The following is a 16701-nucleotide window of genomic DNA, read 5'->3' on the forward strand; positions in this document are numbered from 1 at the left end:
GCTAGATGTCGGAGTGGGTGTCTGAAGCAGGAGCCTCCGGGGACCCCCTCCGAACCCCCTCCGAACCCAGCCCCGCCTCCAGACCGACCACAGGCTGCCAGCCTCCCAGCATCCCGTGCCCCTGCTCCATCTCCACACGTCACCGCCACGCTCGGCCTCCTGCCAACCCCTCCTGATCCTGCTGGGCAGGCTCAGGTCGAGAGAGGCTCAGGCTGCACATATTTTTCAAAGCTCCCAGTGTGTTGGAAACACCAGTGAGATCGGCACTTGGAGATAACTCCAGAGACCACCGGGAGAACTCCAACCAGCCTGTCCTGGGCGCAGTGCCCCACAGCGGACTGGAGTTGGCTCTGGGTTTGCTCTGCTTTAAATTGTGGTAAAATACGCATAACGTAGAACTGACCGTCTCTCCCACGTTCAAGTGCACATTTTGTGTGAGTATATTCACGATGTGCAACCACTGCCACCGTCTGCTTCCAGAACTTGCTCGCCGCCCTCACAGAAACCCCATGCCTTAAACACCCTCTCCTGTTCCACCTTCCCCCAGCCTCTGGCCGCCACAAACCTGCCTTCTGCCCCTACAGATTTGCCTGTTTTCAATATTTCATAAAAGTAGGGTCGTGCAGTGTTTGTCCTTTTGTGATTATCTGCTTTCACGTAGGGTAATGTCATCGAGGCTCACCCTCAGTGAGGAGCCTGTATCAGAACTCCATCCCTTCTTACGGCTGAGTGGTAGACAGTCATTCCCTTACCCAGACAACACGTGAAAATAAACCCTTTATTTACCCATCCGTCAGGTGAAGGACACCTGAGTCCTTCCCACCGAGTCCAAGCTGTTGCCAGCAGTGCTGGTCGGGTCACCAGCAGTGCTGGTTGGGTCACATTTTCGATCAAGCACCACACCGCTTCTGATTCTCTCGGGTAAACGCCCAGCGATACCACTGCTGGGTCGGACGGCGACCCTCTGCTCGGCTTCTTGGGGAACCGCCCAACTGCTTTCTACTGTGGCTGCTCCATCTTACGTTCCCATCAGCAGCACATGAGGGCACCCATTTCTCCACATTTCCGTCAAAACTTATTATGATCCATGTTTTTGATAACAGCCACCCCAGTGGGTGTGTTGGTCCCTGGTTTCTAAAAGATTCAAGGCTCCCTGAGGGGACCGTGGGGCCCCAGTGAGGGAACAGACCGGATGACAGGAGCTGAGGGGCCACAGGGGGGTTTATTCCCACAGACCTCGGCGAGGGGCTGGCTGGCCCCACTGTGCCCGGCCTCTGCGTGCTCGGCTGCAGGGAGGTGCGCTGGGTCTGGACTCCACTGCACTCGGATAAGAAGGATAAGGACGGTGTCAGCCGAGTGTCCCCTCCCTAAGCACCCTGGCCTGAGCGCCACCCAGTCCTTCCTCTGCCACAGGAGCCCAGCAAAGGGGCAGCCGGCCCCACCCCACCTTCTCCAGCCCCCCCCCCCCAGGGCCCACTCGCCAACCCCAGTGTTTGTGCCCTGACGCACTTCTGAGGGTTAACCCATCAGTGCAATGACTGCTCTGTAATCTAATTAGACGTATATACAGACACAAGTGCACAGACACCGGGTGATGCTGCTCAGGAAAACTCAGCTGGATGGTTTGAACGGCACAGTCTGAGACCCACACACAAAACAGCTGTCCAATCAGGTGGCCTGAGACAGACAGAAATCAACGAACGGCAGGGGACTGTCCAGGTCCACACGGTCCCACCTGCCAGCCACTCTGCACGGCCCTGCGAGCTGTCCCTCTGTCTCAAGGAGTCCAAAGCTGGACGGCAGAGACGGGGTCCCATCAGTGCGGACTTCACAAGGCAGGCGACTGGGGACCGGGAGGGATGGACTCCCCGCTAAAGGAGAGGCCTTAAGGAAGGTCGGCGAGTGTGTCCTCACTCCTTGGAAGTGAGAATAAAATGTGTTTTATGGGCTGAATCGTTTCCAAAAGCAGTATGTTGAGACCCTAACTCCAGTATCTGTGACTGTGACCGTATACAGGGTCTTTGCAGATGGGATCGAACGTCATGCCACGTGCAACAGAGGCAGAGACTGGAGTGGTGCAGCCACGAGCCAGGGAGCACCAGGGGTCGCAGCCACCACCTGAGTCAGGGTCCCACCCAGAGTCTCAGAGGCGCACCCTACGTACACCTTGGTTTTGGACTTTTCGGGGTGCGCTCAGACTGCTGTAGGAAATACCATAGACTGGGGGGCTTAAACGACAGCACTGATTTCTCACAGTTCCGGAAGTCCACGATCAAGGGGCCCCCTGAGGCAGGTCCTGGTGAGGGCTCACTTCCCAGTCTGCAGACAGCCGCCTCCCACTGTGTCCTCGCAGGTGAGAGCGTGAGATCACCTCTCTCTTGTCTCTTCTTATAAAGGCACCAGTCCGGTTCATGACATAATTACCTCCCCAAGGCCTCCGGGTACCATCGCACTGGAGATCAGAGATTAAACATAGACTAGGGGGCGGGGGCACACAAACACCTGGTCCACAGCAGACTCCCAGCCTCCAGACCGAGAAAGAGCAAACCCCTGAATTAAGCCACCCAGCCTGTGGTGGGTTGTTTGCTACGGCAACCCAAGGAACCGACTCGATGTGTGAAGGATTTAGGGACGTTATAGAGATTCTCCTCTGGACCCACTTTCTCAGTAACCCCAGTCCCCCTCAGTCCCCCTCACCTAGGGTGAGTGGAGGGCACCGTGCAGAACAGAGCCAGGTTAGCCACGGGCTCCACCTCCCAGTAGCCTGGGTTTGAACACTGTCTCTACCGCTGACGTGTCACCCTGGAAAAGTTTCTTTGCTGCCCTGTGCCTCGGTCCCTTCCACTGTAAAACGGGGTCACTCGGTCACGTGTCCCACACACATTTCCTGAGCAGCAGGGATAGTAGCTAAGGTTCTCGTCTTACTGGCACTAAACAAGCAAATACCCAGGACCGTGATAAACGCTCTGAAGGAAGTAAATCCTGCCCTGACCAGTGCGGCTTGGTTGGTGGGGCATCGTCCTGCACAGTGAAAGGTCACAGTTTCGATTCCTGCTCAGGGCACAGGCCTGGGTCGTGGGTTCGGTCCCCGGTGAGGGGCAACTGATATTTCTCTCACGTCAGTGATTCTCCCTGCTCTTCCCCTCTCCCTAAAAATAAATAAATAAAATCTTTTTTTCAAGTAAATCCGAACTTGGGATCATCACGTGCTGAGAAGGGGGCTGTTTCCTCCTGGCCACGCGGCGGGGCTATCCCTGGAGCTGAGGCCTGAAGACCGGGAACGGGCAGGGCCGAGCTGCAGGGCCAGGGGCCCGAGGCGCTCAGACGGCCGGGCGGACCCCTGTCGGTCCCTGGGCAGGGCAAGGCCCAAGAGACATGTCCAGCCCAAGAGCTGGGTCTCAGGACCGGGGCTGGGGCCCAAGGGGTGGGCTTCTCCGAGCCTCAGGTTTCCCCAACCGTGACGTGGGGGGGGTTCAGGTGAGGCTCAGCTAATGTGACAGACCCTCAATAAGCCAACGGCTTAAGGAAGATAATGTGCCACCGTCTGTGGCGAGTGTGCCAGGCCACTGCTCCAGGCAGACGTCCACGATGTCCCCCTTTCCCGTCAGCGACCTGCTGCCCGTGACTGACTTGTGAGAGCGGGGGACAGGCGGACAAGGAGCCCACAGTTCCCGGGCAGGCCTCTGAAGGACTCACATTACTGTGCTCAGCTGCACAAGTGACCATGTGGCCATTCCTTACCCCAAGGGAGGCTGGCAGTGAAATTCCAGTCACTTACCAGGAGAAAGCACAGGTTTGAAGGATGGGTCACAGCCTCGGGCTGGGTGGTTCTAGTGACACCTTGTAGGGACACAGCTCAGACAGATCAAATACTCGGCACCTAGCAGGAGCTCAACAGAAGTGACCATGGGGGCAGGGGCTCGCAGGAGCCTCAGAAACTCTCTGATCCAGTGCGCCCACCTCTCTGCAGCTAAAGAAACAGGTGCAGAGAGGAGAGGCATCTGCCTGGGTCACCCAGCAGGCGAGGGGCTGAAGTTGGTCCCAAATCCTGTCTGGGATCCTCAACCCCATCCTGCCACATCTTATTTCAAATTACCTGGCTCTGCCCCACCTGGGGGTGGGCAGAGCAGGGACCCAGACCTACCCCTCTACAGGGTCTTGTGGGACGGGCTCCTGAGAGGGGCCCTGTTTTCTGCAGCAGTGCCCCCTGGCCCCAGGGGCCCAGCTTTATGACTAGGTAGGTGTGGCCCTGGTTTCCAGGAGGGGAAGCCACACTGCTCTGTGACAGAGGGCCACGCCCAGACCCTGGGAGAGGGACCTGGGCTGCCAGCCGCTGCCACGTCGGGGTGACTGAGGAGGATGGCGTGCCTGGGTTTCCTCCTCCTCCTTCTCGCCAGCGCAGTGGCCCGGGGGGAGTACGCCGTGGCCCACGTGGTGTCGCAGAATTGGAGCAAGGACTACTGTGTGCTGTTCAGCTCGGATTATGTCACCCTGCCCCGGGACCTACGCCACGCCCCACTCCTGCCGCTGTATGATGGCACCTCGGCACCCTGGTGCCCTGGCGAGGACGACTCCCACCAGGCCCCGCCCAGCTCCCCCAGCCAGCAGCCTCTCCACCGGACCACCGCCCTGGTCATGAGGGGCAACTGCAGCTTCTACGCCAAGGGCTGGCTGGCGCAGGGCCGAGGCGCCCACGGGCTGCTCATCGTGAGCCGGGTCAGTGGCCAGCAGTGCTCAGACACCACCCTGGTGTCCCAGGACCCCCACAAGCCCCTGCCAGACCTCACCATCCCTGTGGCCACGCTCCAATACACCGACATGCTCGACATCCTCAGCCACACCCACGGCGGCGCCACAGTCCGCGTGGCTTTGTACGCGCCTCCGGAGCCTATCCTCGACTACAACATGGTGGTCATCTTCATCCTGGCCATAGGCACCGTGGCCGCCGGCGGCTACTGGGCCGGCCTGACTGAGGCTGATCGGCTGCAGCGGCGCCGGGCCCGAGGAGGAGGGGGGCCTGGAGGTCACAATCAACAGGAAGCAGCGGCAGCCCGGCAGGGACAAGAGGAAAAAGATGAGGACACAGCGATAGACTTCACACCGGCCATGACGGGAGCGGTGGTCACCATGTCCTGCTGCATCATGCTGCTGCTCTACTGCTTCTACGACCGCTTCGTCTACGTCATGATCGCCATCTTCGGCCTGGGGGCGGGCACCGGCCTCTACAGCTGCCTGGCCCCGCTGGTGCACTGCCTGGCCCTGCAGCAGTACCAGTGGCCCCTGCCTGGTCGCCGGGCCTGTCTGCTGCTGCCCCTGCTGCTGCTAGCCGGCCTGTGCACGGCGGTAACCGTCCTCTGGGTTGCCTACCGGAACGAGGACCGCTGGGCTTGGCTCCTGCAGGATGCGCTGGGCATGGCCTACTGCCTTTTTGTCCTGCAGCGGGTGCGCCTGCCCAGACTCAAGAACTGCACCTCCTTCCTGCTGGCCCTGCTGGCCTTCGATGTGTTCTTCGTCTTTATCACGCCCCTCCTCACCAGGACTGGTGAGAGCATCATGGTGGAGGTGGCCTCGGGCCCAGCAGATTCCTCAAGCCGCGAGAGGCTGCCCATGGTGCTCAGAGTGCCCCGGTTGAGCTTCTCGGCCTTGACCCTGTGTGACCAGCCCTTCACCATCCTCGGCTTTGGTGACATTGTGGTCCCAGGCTTCTTGGTTGCCTACTGTCATCGCTTTGATGTGCAAATGCGCTCACGCCAGGTCTACTTCATGGCCTGCACTGTGGCGTACGCTGTGGGTCTCCTGGTCACTTTTGCCGCCATGGTCCTCATGAAGATGGGCCAGCCTGCCTTGCTCTACCTGGTGTCCAGCACCCTGCTCACCAGCCTGGCCGTGGCTGCCTGCCGCCAAGAGCTCACCCTCTTCTGGTCTGGCCAGGGCAGAGCCAAGACACCTGCCCAGCCCGTGGCAGGGCTCCGTGGTGCCCACTCGGTTCGCCCCAGGCAGAAGTGGGAGGGCACAGCGGACGTCTACATAGCCAGTGAGCCTGCGGGGGCCACCAACCACTTGGCAGGGGACTTAGACAGCAACTTCAGGGAAGGCACTGCCAGGATTGTCACCACAGCTAAGGATGAAACCACCAGCCTGGTTGGCTACAGTGACAGCTCTGAGGGCTGGAGTGATGCCGTCCTGGCCCCAGAGGAGCTGCCCTGGGCCTCCCCAAGGGCCTTAGAGGAGCCAGTGCCACTGAGACCGCTGAGGTCACCCCCCTCAGAGGCGGGCCAGGCCCTGGCCCAGACTGCTGGCTTGTTCTGGAAGGGGCTGCACAGAAGGATCGGCGTGAAGGTCAAGAACAGCATGTCGACCCAGGCTCCCTCGTGACCCAGGCCCTGGGACATGTGCCGAAAGGAGGGCTGGAAGAACAATGCAAAGCAAAGGCACACGTAGCCCAAAGAAATCAGGGCATTAAAGATATTCCAGATCTACCCAGCCAAGCCTCTGTGTTTGTTAGGATGATAGGAAAGCAGCAGCCATGGGATAAATCCAAGCAGGGCCCAGAGGGTCCTGACAATAGGCACCACCCCAAATCATGCTGCGGAAAAACCGAGGCTCAGAGAGGGCACATGACTCCCACAAAGTGGCTCAGCAAGGTCAAGATTTTCCCCCAGGGCTTGCCAGGCGGGGACTTCGGCTCCTCCTGCCTCTCCTATGCCCACCCCAGCTCCTCATCCCAGCAGACAGGCCCCACCCTATTCCTGCAGCCCCACCCAGCATCACTACCCATCCCTTCCTCCCGCTCGGGTCCAGCTGGGCCGTCACTGTTCCTTGATCATGCCATGTCCTCTGTGCTGTTCCCTCTGGCTGGGGTGACCTTCCCACTCCAGACAAATCCCCAACCCAACTCCCTGGCTCACTAAAACATTCCTTGGCATCCTTCCAATGTCAGCTCACCTCCGTCCCATCTGCTAAACGCCCCTGCTCCGAGCATCCTGGACGGCAGCACCACACCCAGGGGCTCTGCACAGACCCGAGTGCGCACCTGCTGTGTGCATCACCCCGAGATGGGCGCCGAGGCCGGCGCAGTCTCACTGGGGGATGGGTGGGAAGTGGGACACAGACAGCAAACCACCTGAGGATCGTCTTCAAGAGCAGAGTAGAAGGGTTGGAGCTGGAGTGGAAGAATTTAGGAGACACCGGCTCTATTTCACATGCTACCTTCATCAAATCGGGGTAAATGACAGGTCTCTTAACCCTTTGGGGTCTCGGTTCTCATCTTCATAATGGTACTTATAACACCACGTCCACCTGAAGAAGGGCATGCACAGGATGACCTCTCAAGGACCCCACAGATTTTTAGGCCACAGGGTGTGTTTACATGTTGCTGCAGCAAAGCAAACAAACCCTGGGTTCAGGGAAGACTTCATGGAGGAGGCGGCACTGGAGGTAAGGGAATCATATCCTGAGAGTGTGTGGTGCAGTAGTTAGGGTTCTAGAGCCGCCTGCCCACCGGAAATTCTTGCTGTACTGCTGACCTGCACTGTGCCACTGAGCAAATGACTTAACCTCTCAGTGCCTCGGTTTCTTTATCCGTGAAATGGGATGGTAATGACCCCCCATGGGGTTTTGGTGAGGTTTGGTCAGGTGATTGACACCTCATCCGCATGTAGGACGAGCTCTATGAATGTGTGTTTATATTGTTTCCCTTCCTGAAAGCCTTTCAGAATCAAATCCAACTCCTACAAGACCTTTAAGTTCTGGCTCCAACTTCCTCCTGTCTTCCTTCCACGCGCGACATTCCTGCACCTACCATCACGAGGGAGTGGACAGCAGACCCCACACCACCGCCGTCCCCCCAGGGCCCTCCCACAGGCTGGTTCCTCTCACCCTCCTCCCACCCCTAGAACTGGGCCTGGCCGGGCCTCTCCTCCAGTCCCAGCTCACACGCCCCCCTCCAAGGCCCTTCCTTGACAGTCCTGTCTAACCTGGCCCCCAGCCTCAATCACAATACTGTACACGCTATTTGCTAGTTTTCTTATCCATCCCCCCCCCCCCGGCTCCCACCGAGTATCAGCTACTTTCAGGGCCTAGAACGAGGCCCGTGTGTAGTAGATGCTCAATGTGTTTGTTGGAGAAATGAAGGAAGAAATGGCTGAGGAATTAATCCATCTTGAACCATGGAGAAAGACGGGACCCCATGAGATAAAGTTCCCAGGCCACCTCCCTGCAGGGCTCGTACCTGCAGCACCTTGGTTGTGTGAAGACACGACTCTTAGGGGCCTGGCTGGGCACTGGGGGTGGGGGTTAGAGGGCTCATGGGGGTTCAGATAATAGGCGTCCAAAAGGAAGCCCCCTTGCTGGTCCCCTCAGCAAACAGCACCTGACAGCCTGGGCTGGACAAGGGCGGCATAAGGAACCTGGGCCAGGCCCCCGACCGAAGGTGTTGACAGCCTCTCCTACTGGAGCCAGAGACCATCTGGCCAGGACAGAGGGGCCTCTGCAAGGCCCTGGCTTGTCCCCAGCCCAGGCAGCCTCCCACTGCTGATTTGCGTCACTGGGCCTGCCAGGGGTGGGCTACATCACTCTGCCAGGCCCAAGGGGGAGGGCCGGACAGAGCCAAGCCTCTTGGCACCCCCTCAGCCCACCAGACTGGGGGACAAGGGGACTCTTCTCTCCCCAAAACTTAAAGCCAGGTGGCTCTAAGGACACTGGGCTAGAGCCCCTGCAGCAAGGCGAGTGCCTGCGGCCAAGGAGAGGAGTCTGGCCATGTCCACATCCGAGCACCACAGAGTCCGACTCTGCCACCACTGTTCCTACAGGGGCAAGCACTCGGAGAACATTTTATCTACAAAATGGGGAGAATATAACACAACCTACCCCGAGGGTTGTGCTTGGTATTAAGCTACCCAAGTGAGGAGCTGAGCCTGGACTCAGAATCTGTGCTGCTACTCGGTGGTGACCGGGGTCCCCTGCACCTCCCTGGCCCCCAGAGCCATGATCTTCTGAGCTTCGGGCTCAGCCTCACCTTGCCAGTCCCCTTCCCAGGGTCTGGGCCAAACCTGGGTGGCTGGACCCAGCTGCCACCTGTCAGAGGTGCCCAGAACTGGCAGCCCCCACCCGAATGTCAGAGGAACACGGGGTACTGCACACGTGCGTGTGTACCCACGTACACACATGCCCACATCTCTACTGTGCCCTCAGGCATACATGCACATACACACCCTCACACCCCCCCACACACATGTGCACTCATACCTGAGCACATACATACTGAACAAGTGCACATACCTGTGCACGCCCTACACACATGTGCACACAAAGGCTGTGACCTTCGCTGCTATTCCTTTCAGACCTTGCTCTCCCCTCCAGGTCTGTCCTGGGCCTGGGGGAGTGGAGGGGCTGACGCCTGGATTTCCTACCCCAGAGGGCAGAGTGGCCCTTTCCCGGTGGGGCAGACACTGAGACACGCCGCTCAGATGCTCAGACCACCCCTTCTCTTTGAGGAGGATGGCTGTCCAACAGCCTCCTCCAGGCCGCTCTTCGAGGAGATGGGGACATGGGGGGCCAGCTAATGGTGAAGCAAGACACCAGCTCCAGGACCTGGCATCTCCCCCAATGCCTCCTCTCACAGGTAGCCTTTGCTCCCAGCCCCCTGGGCTGGCAGAGGTGGCAGCAGGCCTGTATCCCAGCCTGGTGCCTCCCCCTGCCCTCACCTGCTCCCCCCTTCTCTCCTTTGCACTCTGAACTCCATCCCAGCGTCAGCTTCCTGAAGAGCACAGCCTGTGACAGGGGAAACCTCAGGTGGGGCCAGGGCAGGAGGAAACTCCCCAAGGCCCAGCCCGTGCTTTGCTCCAGCCACCAGTAATTCTCTCTGTGACCCCATTTAACCTTGGAGAGAACCCCATGAACAGAAGAGTCGAGGGCTTGTTTTTGTTGTTGTTCTTGGGGTTTGGGGAGGTTGTTTTTTGTTTTTTTGTTTTAGTTAACAAAGAGTTTGGTACTCTGGATTCCCTCGACAGTGAGAACTAGCAAGGATCCACAAGCTGCCCTAACCCACAAATGAGGAAAGGAAAGCCCAGAGAGGGTCACGCTTGCCCACTGTCACACAGCAATGAGACGGCAGAACTTGAACAACCGTTTGGCCTCCCAGCCCAGCAGCTGGGTCAGCCCCCATCACCAGCCCCCGCCCCTCCGCACACCCTGGTCTGCAAAACACGCCTCCCAGGAAACTGCCTCTTCTAACTCCCTTGCCCGTGCCCCTCAGTTGGTGCAGCCCGCCATTCTCAGTGAGTAGCTGTGCGTGTTGTTTGATAAGGAAAGTTTGGGATTCAGCAGCATCTCCTTGCCTAGCTGGACTGAGCCCGAGACCAGGATTTAATGCTCTGTGAAGCTCTTCAGTGGACACTGGACAACTGAGGCCACCCTCTGTGCCTTGATACTGTCGTCTGTAGAGTCTGCCCAGACTTACCCGTGGGCTTGTGGTACGGGTTAGATAAGGTGAGGTGTGTGTACAGATAGCTGACATTTGCCGAGCACCCATAGTGGGTTAGGAATACATGTTATCTCATGACATGACGCCCAGATCTTGGCATCCCCCCAAATGTTACCATTCCTACCATCAGCTTTCCGTTCCTTGGGGTTGAGCTCCCAAAGGTGTCTTCATCCTCTTCCCTAGGTCCTCCCCTCCCACGCCCTCTGGGATGTGGTGTGTATGTGGGTACCTAGCGGCTAACCCAGGTCACCACTAAAGCAGAGCCAGAAAGAGAGGTCCCTCTGCAGTTTGACTGAAATGGGAAGGTTTTTTCCCTGAAACCTCTGTTTGAGCGCTCCTGTGCTGCCACCTGCTGGTCAGTGACATAAGAGCAGGCGAGCTCACACCAAGGAGCATTTCATTAGGGAATTTTGGAATAATTACAATCAGGATGATGTTCAAAAGATATATACTGACCTAACCGTCAGCAGAGTTCTGAAGCCCATAATGGCCCCAGAGTCAACCCTTTACAAGCTGGTTGTGAGGAGGTAGAGGAGTCCCAGAGAGGGGTCTGGGAGAATTTTGATAATTTATGAAATGAAGGAGCCGCAACACGGCATCACCGAACGTCCTTAATGTTCAAAGGTGGTCCGTGCCCTGACCCTTACCCCAACCCCTAGCACCAGGCCACCCTGACAGAGCGTTCGCAGAGCCCCAGCACTCGGCTCCTTCCCTGGAGGGGGTCCACTGTACTGTCCTCCCACCCCAAAGCCCTTGTGCTTGGAGGCCCACGATGCCCCTCCCCACACACAGCAGCCATCACTCATTCTGTTTGTGAGCAAATCCCTGCCCATCACCGGTTTGCTTTCCAAATGTTTTGCTTATTTTTAGGAGTAACTCTTACCACGACCCGCCCTTCGGCCTCTGGGGCTCTTCCAGGCACGAAAGTCTGAGAGGCGGGTTTTCATGGCACGCTCCCGAGCCCACAGTGGTGATGGGCCCCTCAACAGGGGTGGCTGAAAAGGGAGAGACCATTCCTGGGAGAACCTTGGGCTGCTAAATTCTAAGGAGTCCTTCTGAGAAATGCCTTTAAGTAATTTTCCCCAGCTTCTTGAAGCCTTGAATGGCAGAGAAGTTTGGGGAAGGGATGGGCAGGGTGAGAAGTCTGAGCTTCCAGAGACCTTTCAGAACTCTCCAGAATTGAGGAAAGAGATCTTCCAGAATTCTGCAGAACTGAGGACAGAGAGGGACAGCAGCCTGCCTGAGGTCACACAGCAAGCCAGTAACAAGGCCAAGGCAACCAAGAACCAGGAAACTAACCCAAGAATACTCCATAAACAAAGGACCATCGTTTCTCAGATGCAAACACTTGCCTTTAATGGGATTGTCTCATGAGGTCCCGATGTCTCCCTGCATACTTGATCTTCTTAAAGTAGAAGGCTGTCAGGTCCAGAGAGAAAAGAACTTCTCTGGGCAAAAGCCTTGGCCCCTCTAACCCTCTCTTGGGCACAGCCTCGCCACTGCCTGCGGCTTCAGGCCCAGACAGTGAGGTGAACTCAGGAAGAGAGGCCCTCCTGAGAACCCTCGCCCATCACAGCCCCAGTTCCCTTCCAGGCCACCTCCGCTGGCTGCAGCCACAATGGTGGACCTGGTCTTGACCCACCTTGCTCAATCCTGAAAGCTAGTTTTGGTAAATTAAATAATGTCCCCCTAAAAGATATCCACATTCTAGTCCCTGGAGCCTGTGAACGTTACCTTATATGAAAGACGGGGAAAGGACTTTGCAGGTACAATTAAGTTAAAGATCCTGAGATAGAATGATTATCCTGTATTATTTGAATAAGTTCTACATGTGATCACAAGGGCCCTTGCAAGGAGGAGGTAGAGAGGATTATACACGGAGAGAAGTGGGGAAGGCAATATGACGACAGAAACAGAGTGATGAGGCTACTAGCCAAGGACTGCCAGCAGCCACCGGATGCTGGAAGAGGCAAAGAACAGATTTTCCTCTAGAGTCCCCAGAAAGAGCACTGGCCTGCTGACCCCTTGATTTCAGCTTAAGAGATGCTGATTTCTGGCCTAGGTACAGTGAGAGAATAAATGTCTATTGTTTTAAGCCACGCAGTGTGTGGTAGTTTGTTATATAGCAGCTAAAACAGGGAACTATAACACAGATCAACAGACATCCCTGGCACAGATGGCCTGGGTGCCCGGCACTATGAATTGAGAATTAAACATCTCTCAGGGCACACGAGACAAAAACACAGCGAAACAGCAAAACTCCTAGTCTGCCCGCATGCTCCTTTCTGCTGGGGAGAGCTGGTGTTATTCCATCGCAGATATAACCTCATAAATTTGATATTGTCTTAGTGTATTTTTGGCTGGTTTCCTACAGCACTGTGAAAAATATCTTTGGCTGTAAACTATGTATTTTAGAAGATTTCTGTAAGATAGATCTAGTAATTTTACTTCTTGAGAACTAGGGATATGAAAATCTTGAAAGGTGGTGATTTATTTTGCTAAATTACTTTCCAAGTCATGTTTGTGCCCATGTATCCTCTGCACACGCTGTAAAATATGGAAGTGACCATTCATCACACCCTCACCAGCATCTTTGCCAATTTGACCAGATGGAAAGCAGCATCTCTATCAATTTGCATGTTTCTGATTAACAGTGAGGATGAAATTCTCTTTCCATATACTGATTTATTAATGGAATATTCTCTGCTCCAGGGTTTAGCGCAATGTCCAACCAGCTGCCATTTCCCACCAATTCTACACCAGGAAAATCCCCGGGATTCATTTTATCCTTCCCATCTTTACAGACTTATCTCAAGATGTCATCTCTCGCCTGGGTCATTATTTCCCTTGCTAAAGAAAAGAACGCAACTATTCTTGGTCATATTCTTCCAGATAAAAGGCCTCACTGCCTCCCTACTGACTGTCAAACCAGCCTCAACTCCTGGCCTGGTGTTTAAGGTCACTCATGATGAGCCTTCCCCACCAGCCAACGCTGCCTCTGAGCAGTTCTGTGTGTCTCGTCCTCCATACAGGCTCATCCCGTCCCACTCACACAGAAGGTGCTTCCTGCCCCTTCGCCTAATTCCTCAGCACATCCTGTTGAGTGAGATTCAGTCCTCACTCTCCCGCCTCATTGCGAGGCCCTGTCCAGGGTCCTGGAGACGAAGTGTGAACAGTATGAAGTTCCTGACTCAGCGGGTCTCCCAGGAAGGAGAGGCTAGAGGAGGGAACAGATGTATTAATAAAGCCCTTTGTGGTTTAAAGAGGAAGAACCTGCTCAAAGTGGCCCGAGCCAAGAGAGGAGCTTATTGGAAGGAGATGGGATTTCTCAGAACACCAGGGCAAACAGCCGAGTTGGGGCTCATGGGAATTGGGAATTAGAAAGCTGTCAGAAAGCAAAGCCTCCCTCTCGGCCTGTCCAGCCTGCCTGGTCTCTGCATCCGCTTCCTCTCCCCTTCCCCCACCCGAGCCAGCTGCCTCTCTGCACACTCATTGGCTCCGGACCCCCACTCTGCATCGTGGCCTCCCCACCCAGGATCACCACCGGTGGGCAGTGGTCTCTATGCAGACACCACTCAGAATCTCAACAGAGAGAATCTACTTGGCTTGGATTTACTCCCTTTGCTCAAGGTCCCGTCACTGGCTGTTGGTGAGCCCATGGGCCCTTGAATCAGCCTTCTCACCCTGGTTCGACCAGCTGTGGCTGGAAATGGAGGGCAGGGAAAGCCCGGTCAGATACTACAAAGAGCTGTCAGAATCTGAATTTCTGGGTGACTCATGTGCTTCTTAATGTTTAAGCAGTACTTCTATAGAGCAGCCGGTCAGAGTGTTCCCTGATCCAGCACAGCGGCCTCACCTGGGAGCTTGTCAAAAACACAAATGTGGAGGGGCCTGGGAGGAGTTGGACACTTCACACAGGCGCTCAAAGACAGCCCACCCTCCGCCCTCTGTCTTCACACAGAAAACTCCTATCTTCTTCCCATGACGAAGAGCCAGGGTCTTGGTCTCCGCTTGCCACCAGTGGGGCTGGCAAAGAGAAACTGCCACACTGGCTGTTGTGTGTAAGTATAACATGTCGAGAATCATTTGTGCCGGTCGAAAGTGTGTGAACTCTCCCTTTGGGCCCCCATTTTCCTGTTGAGGCAACAGTGAGGGAGCTGACTGCAGTTGTGCCCCTTAAGGATTATGCGTTTGAGTGTCCTGATTGGTTCCCACCCGGACCAGTTTCCTGTGCTTGCTGTAACAAACTGCCAGATGGCTCACAATGACAGAGTTTGTTACAGTCTGAGGCCAGAGTCTGGGGTTCAGGGGTCGGCAGGGCCGTGGTCCCACTGAAGGCTCTAGGGAGAAGACCGCTCTTCCTCTTCCAGCCCCCAGTGGCTCCAGGTGTGTTCTTGGCTTGTGGCTTCCAACTGCACCCTCTGCCTCCGTCTTCACACAGCTCTCCTCTGTGCGTCAGGTCTCCTCAGTCTTTGTCCCATAAGTACCCTTGTCACTGGATTTAGGGACCTTGTCGCTAACCCAGGATGATCGCACCTTGAGGTATTCTTAACTAATTACGTCTGCAAAGACCTCTTTTCACAATGAGTTCACACTCACAGGCTCTGGGTGGACATATATTTTTTTGGAAGACACTCTCGTTCAACACACTTTACCGCCCTCTCCACCAAATGTTTGGGACCACTAGGGGCAAAATGGTGTCCCCATCCCATTTTTGTCCTTGTCTAGTGTAACTGCAAATGAAAGGTTATTAGAGCCAAACAGAGAAGAACGTCAAAGAAACAAAGCACAACCCCTGTCCTCAAGGAACTGACAGCTGGGCGAGACCTGAACTGCTAAGAAGAGCGTGCCTTTGCTCCCTGCCCTCGTCCCCCCATCCCACCCCCATCATGGCAGCACTCACCCTGGAGGATGAGAGAGTGCTTGCGGAGGGGGTCTGAGCACCCTGGACCGCATTCCGGGAACTGCACAGCCTCCGGCAGCTCCCGAGACCCACATTTCCTCCCTTCTGCAGCTTCCATCCTGCTAGTGCAGGAGGTTCTTTGATTGCCAGGACAGCCATTAAGGAGGGGCCACCAGCCAAATGGCACATTCTTGGGCCTCAGCAGCCAGTTTTCTGTGCAGCCTGTCTCAGGACCAAGGGAGATAAGACTTTCCAGAAAGCGAGCTATGTCCAGACAGGCCCATTCTGGATGGCCTCTAATGTCGTTAGCCCGGCAATGGTGAGTGAAGAAATGCGAAGGAGCTGCCCTGGCCTCACTGCGCTTCTCCGATGGGTGTCTGTGAGAATGTGGTGTCTGCCAGCGGGGGGCCACTAAGCACAGACCAAGGGGCAGAGGAGGCAACTGAGAGGCTGCTGAGGACAAGGAAACAGGCAAATAGGTTAGACTTGCATTCTCTTCCCAGCTTGGCCACTAACCAGCTGTGTGAGACTGGCAGAGTTCTAAAACAATGAACCTCTGCAAACCACCAGAAAAAGACAAACAATCCAAGAGCCGGGGAAATGGGCAAAGAATTTGAGCAGGCATTTTACATTAAAAACAAACAAACAAACACAGATGGCCAAAAAATATATATGAAAAGATGTTCAATCTCTCTAGTAATTAGAGAAACAAAACATGAGACGACCAGAACGTGGAAAAACGGCGACGTCTGAATTGGGTCTGCAGCTCAGTTAGTAGCATCGTGCCGATGTTACTGTCTCGGCTCTGACCCCCAGGCTTCCGTTGCGTAAGGCGCCTCTGCCAGGAGGAGCTGGGTGAAGGGTCTGTGAGAATGCTGCGTTTTCACAACTATTCTGGGAGTCTAAACTTAGTACAAAATAAGAAGGTAAACAATTACCACAACAATCATAACACAACGAAGAGCTATCACTTGCCAAAAGAATGGCAAGAACTATAACAATGAAGGAGACCCGCACTGGAGGTACTATTGCTGAGGACAGGGAGGGCGATCTGAAGCCCCCACTCCTTAGAGACCACTTTGGCCATACCGACTACAATTCCACTGTGCGTGTCCTTGACCCGAACTCCACAGCTTGGTATCTACCCTTGCACCAAAATCCTTGCACTTACATCTAGGGGCGCTCGCCACCACCCTACTATAATAACCAGCAGCAACTTCAATGCCCAAACAGGAAATGCACCAACACAGGAAAGTTTCGATGATACGGTGCATCTAAGCATGAAATGCTCTGTGACAGGCAAAAAGAACTCAAT

The 16701-nt window shown here is 55.7% G+C and overlaps 1 protein-coding gene across 1 annotated transcript; it reads left to right on the plus strand.

Moving 5' to 3' along the window:
• The first annotated feature begins 4359 nt into the window (after positions 1–4359).
• SPPL2C (signal peptide peptidase like 2C) lies at positions 4360–6375 on the plus strand. The gene has a single exon (XM_037163633.2). The coding sequence runs from the start codon at positions 4360–4362 to the stop codon at positions 6373–6375; it is 2016 nt and encodes a 671-aa protein (XP_037019528.2).
• Positions 6376–16701: the final 10326 nt, after the last annotated feature.

Source organism: Artibeus jamaicensis, unplaced genomic scaffold, assembly GCF_021234435.1.
Source record: "Artibeus jamaicensis isolate MK-2021 breed Jamaican fruit bat unplaced genomic scaffold, CSHL_Jam_final contig_1998, whole genome shotgun sequence".
Classification (NCBI taxonomy): domain Eukaryota; kingdom Metazoa; phylum Chordata; class Mammalia; order Chiroptera; family Phyllostomidae; genus Artibeus; species Artibeus jamaicensis.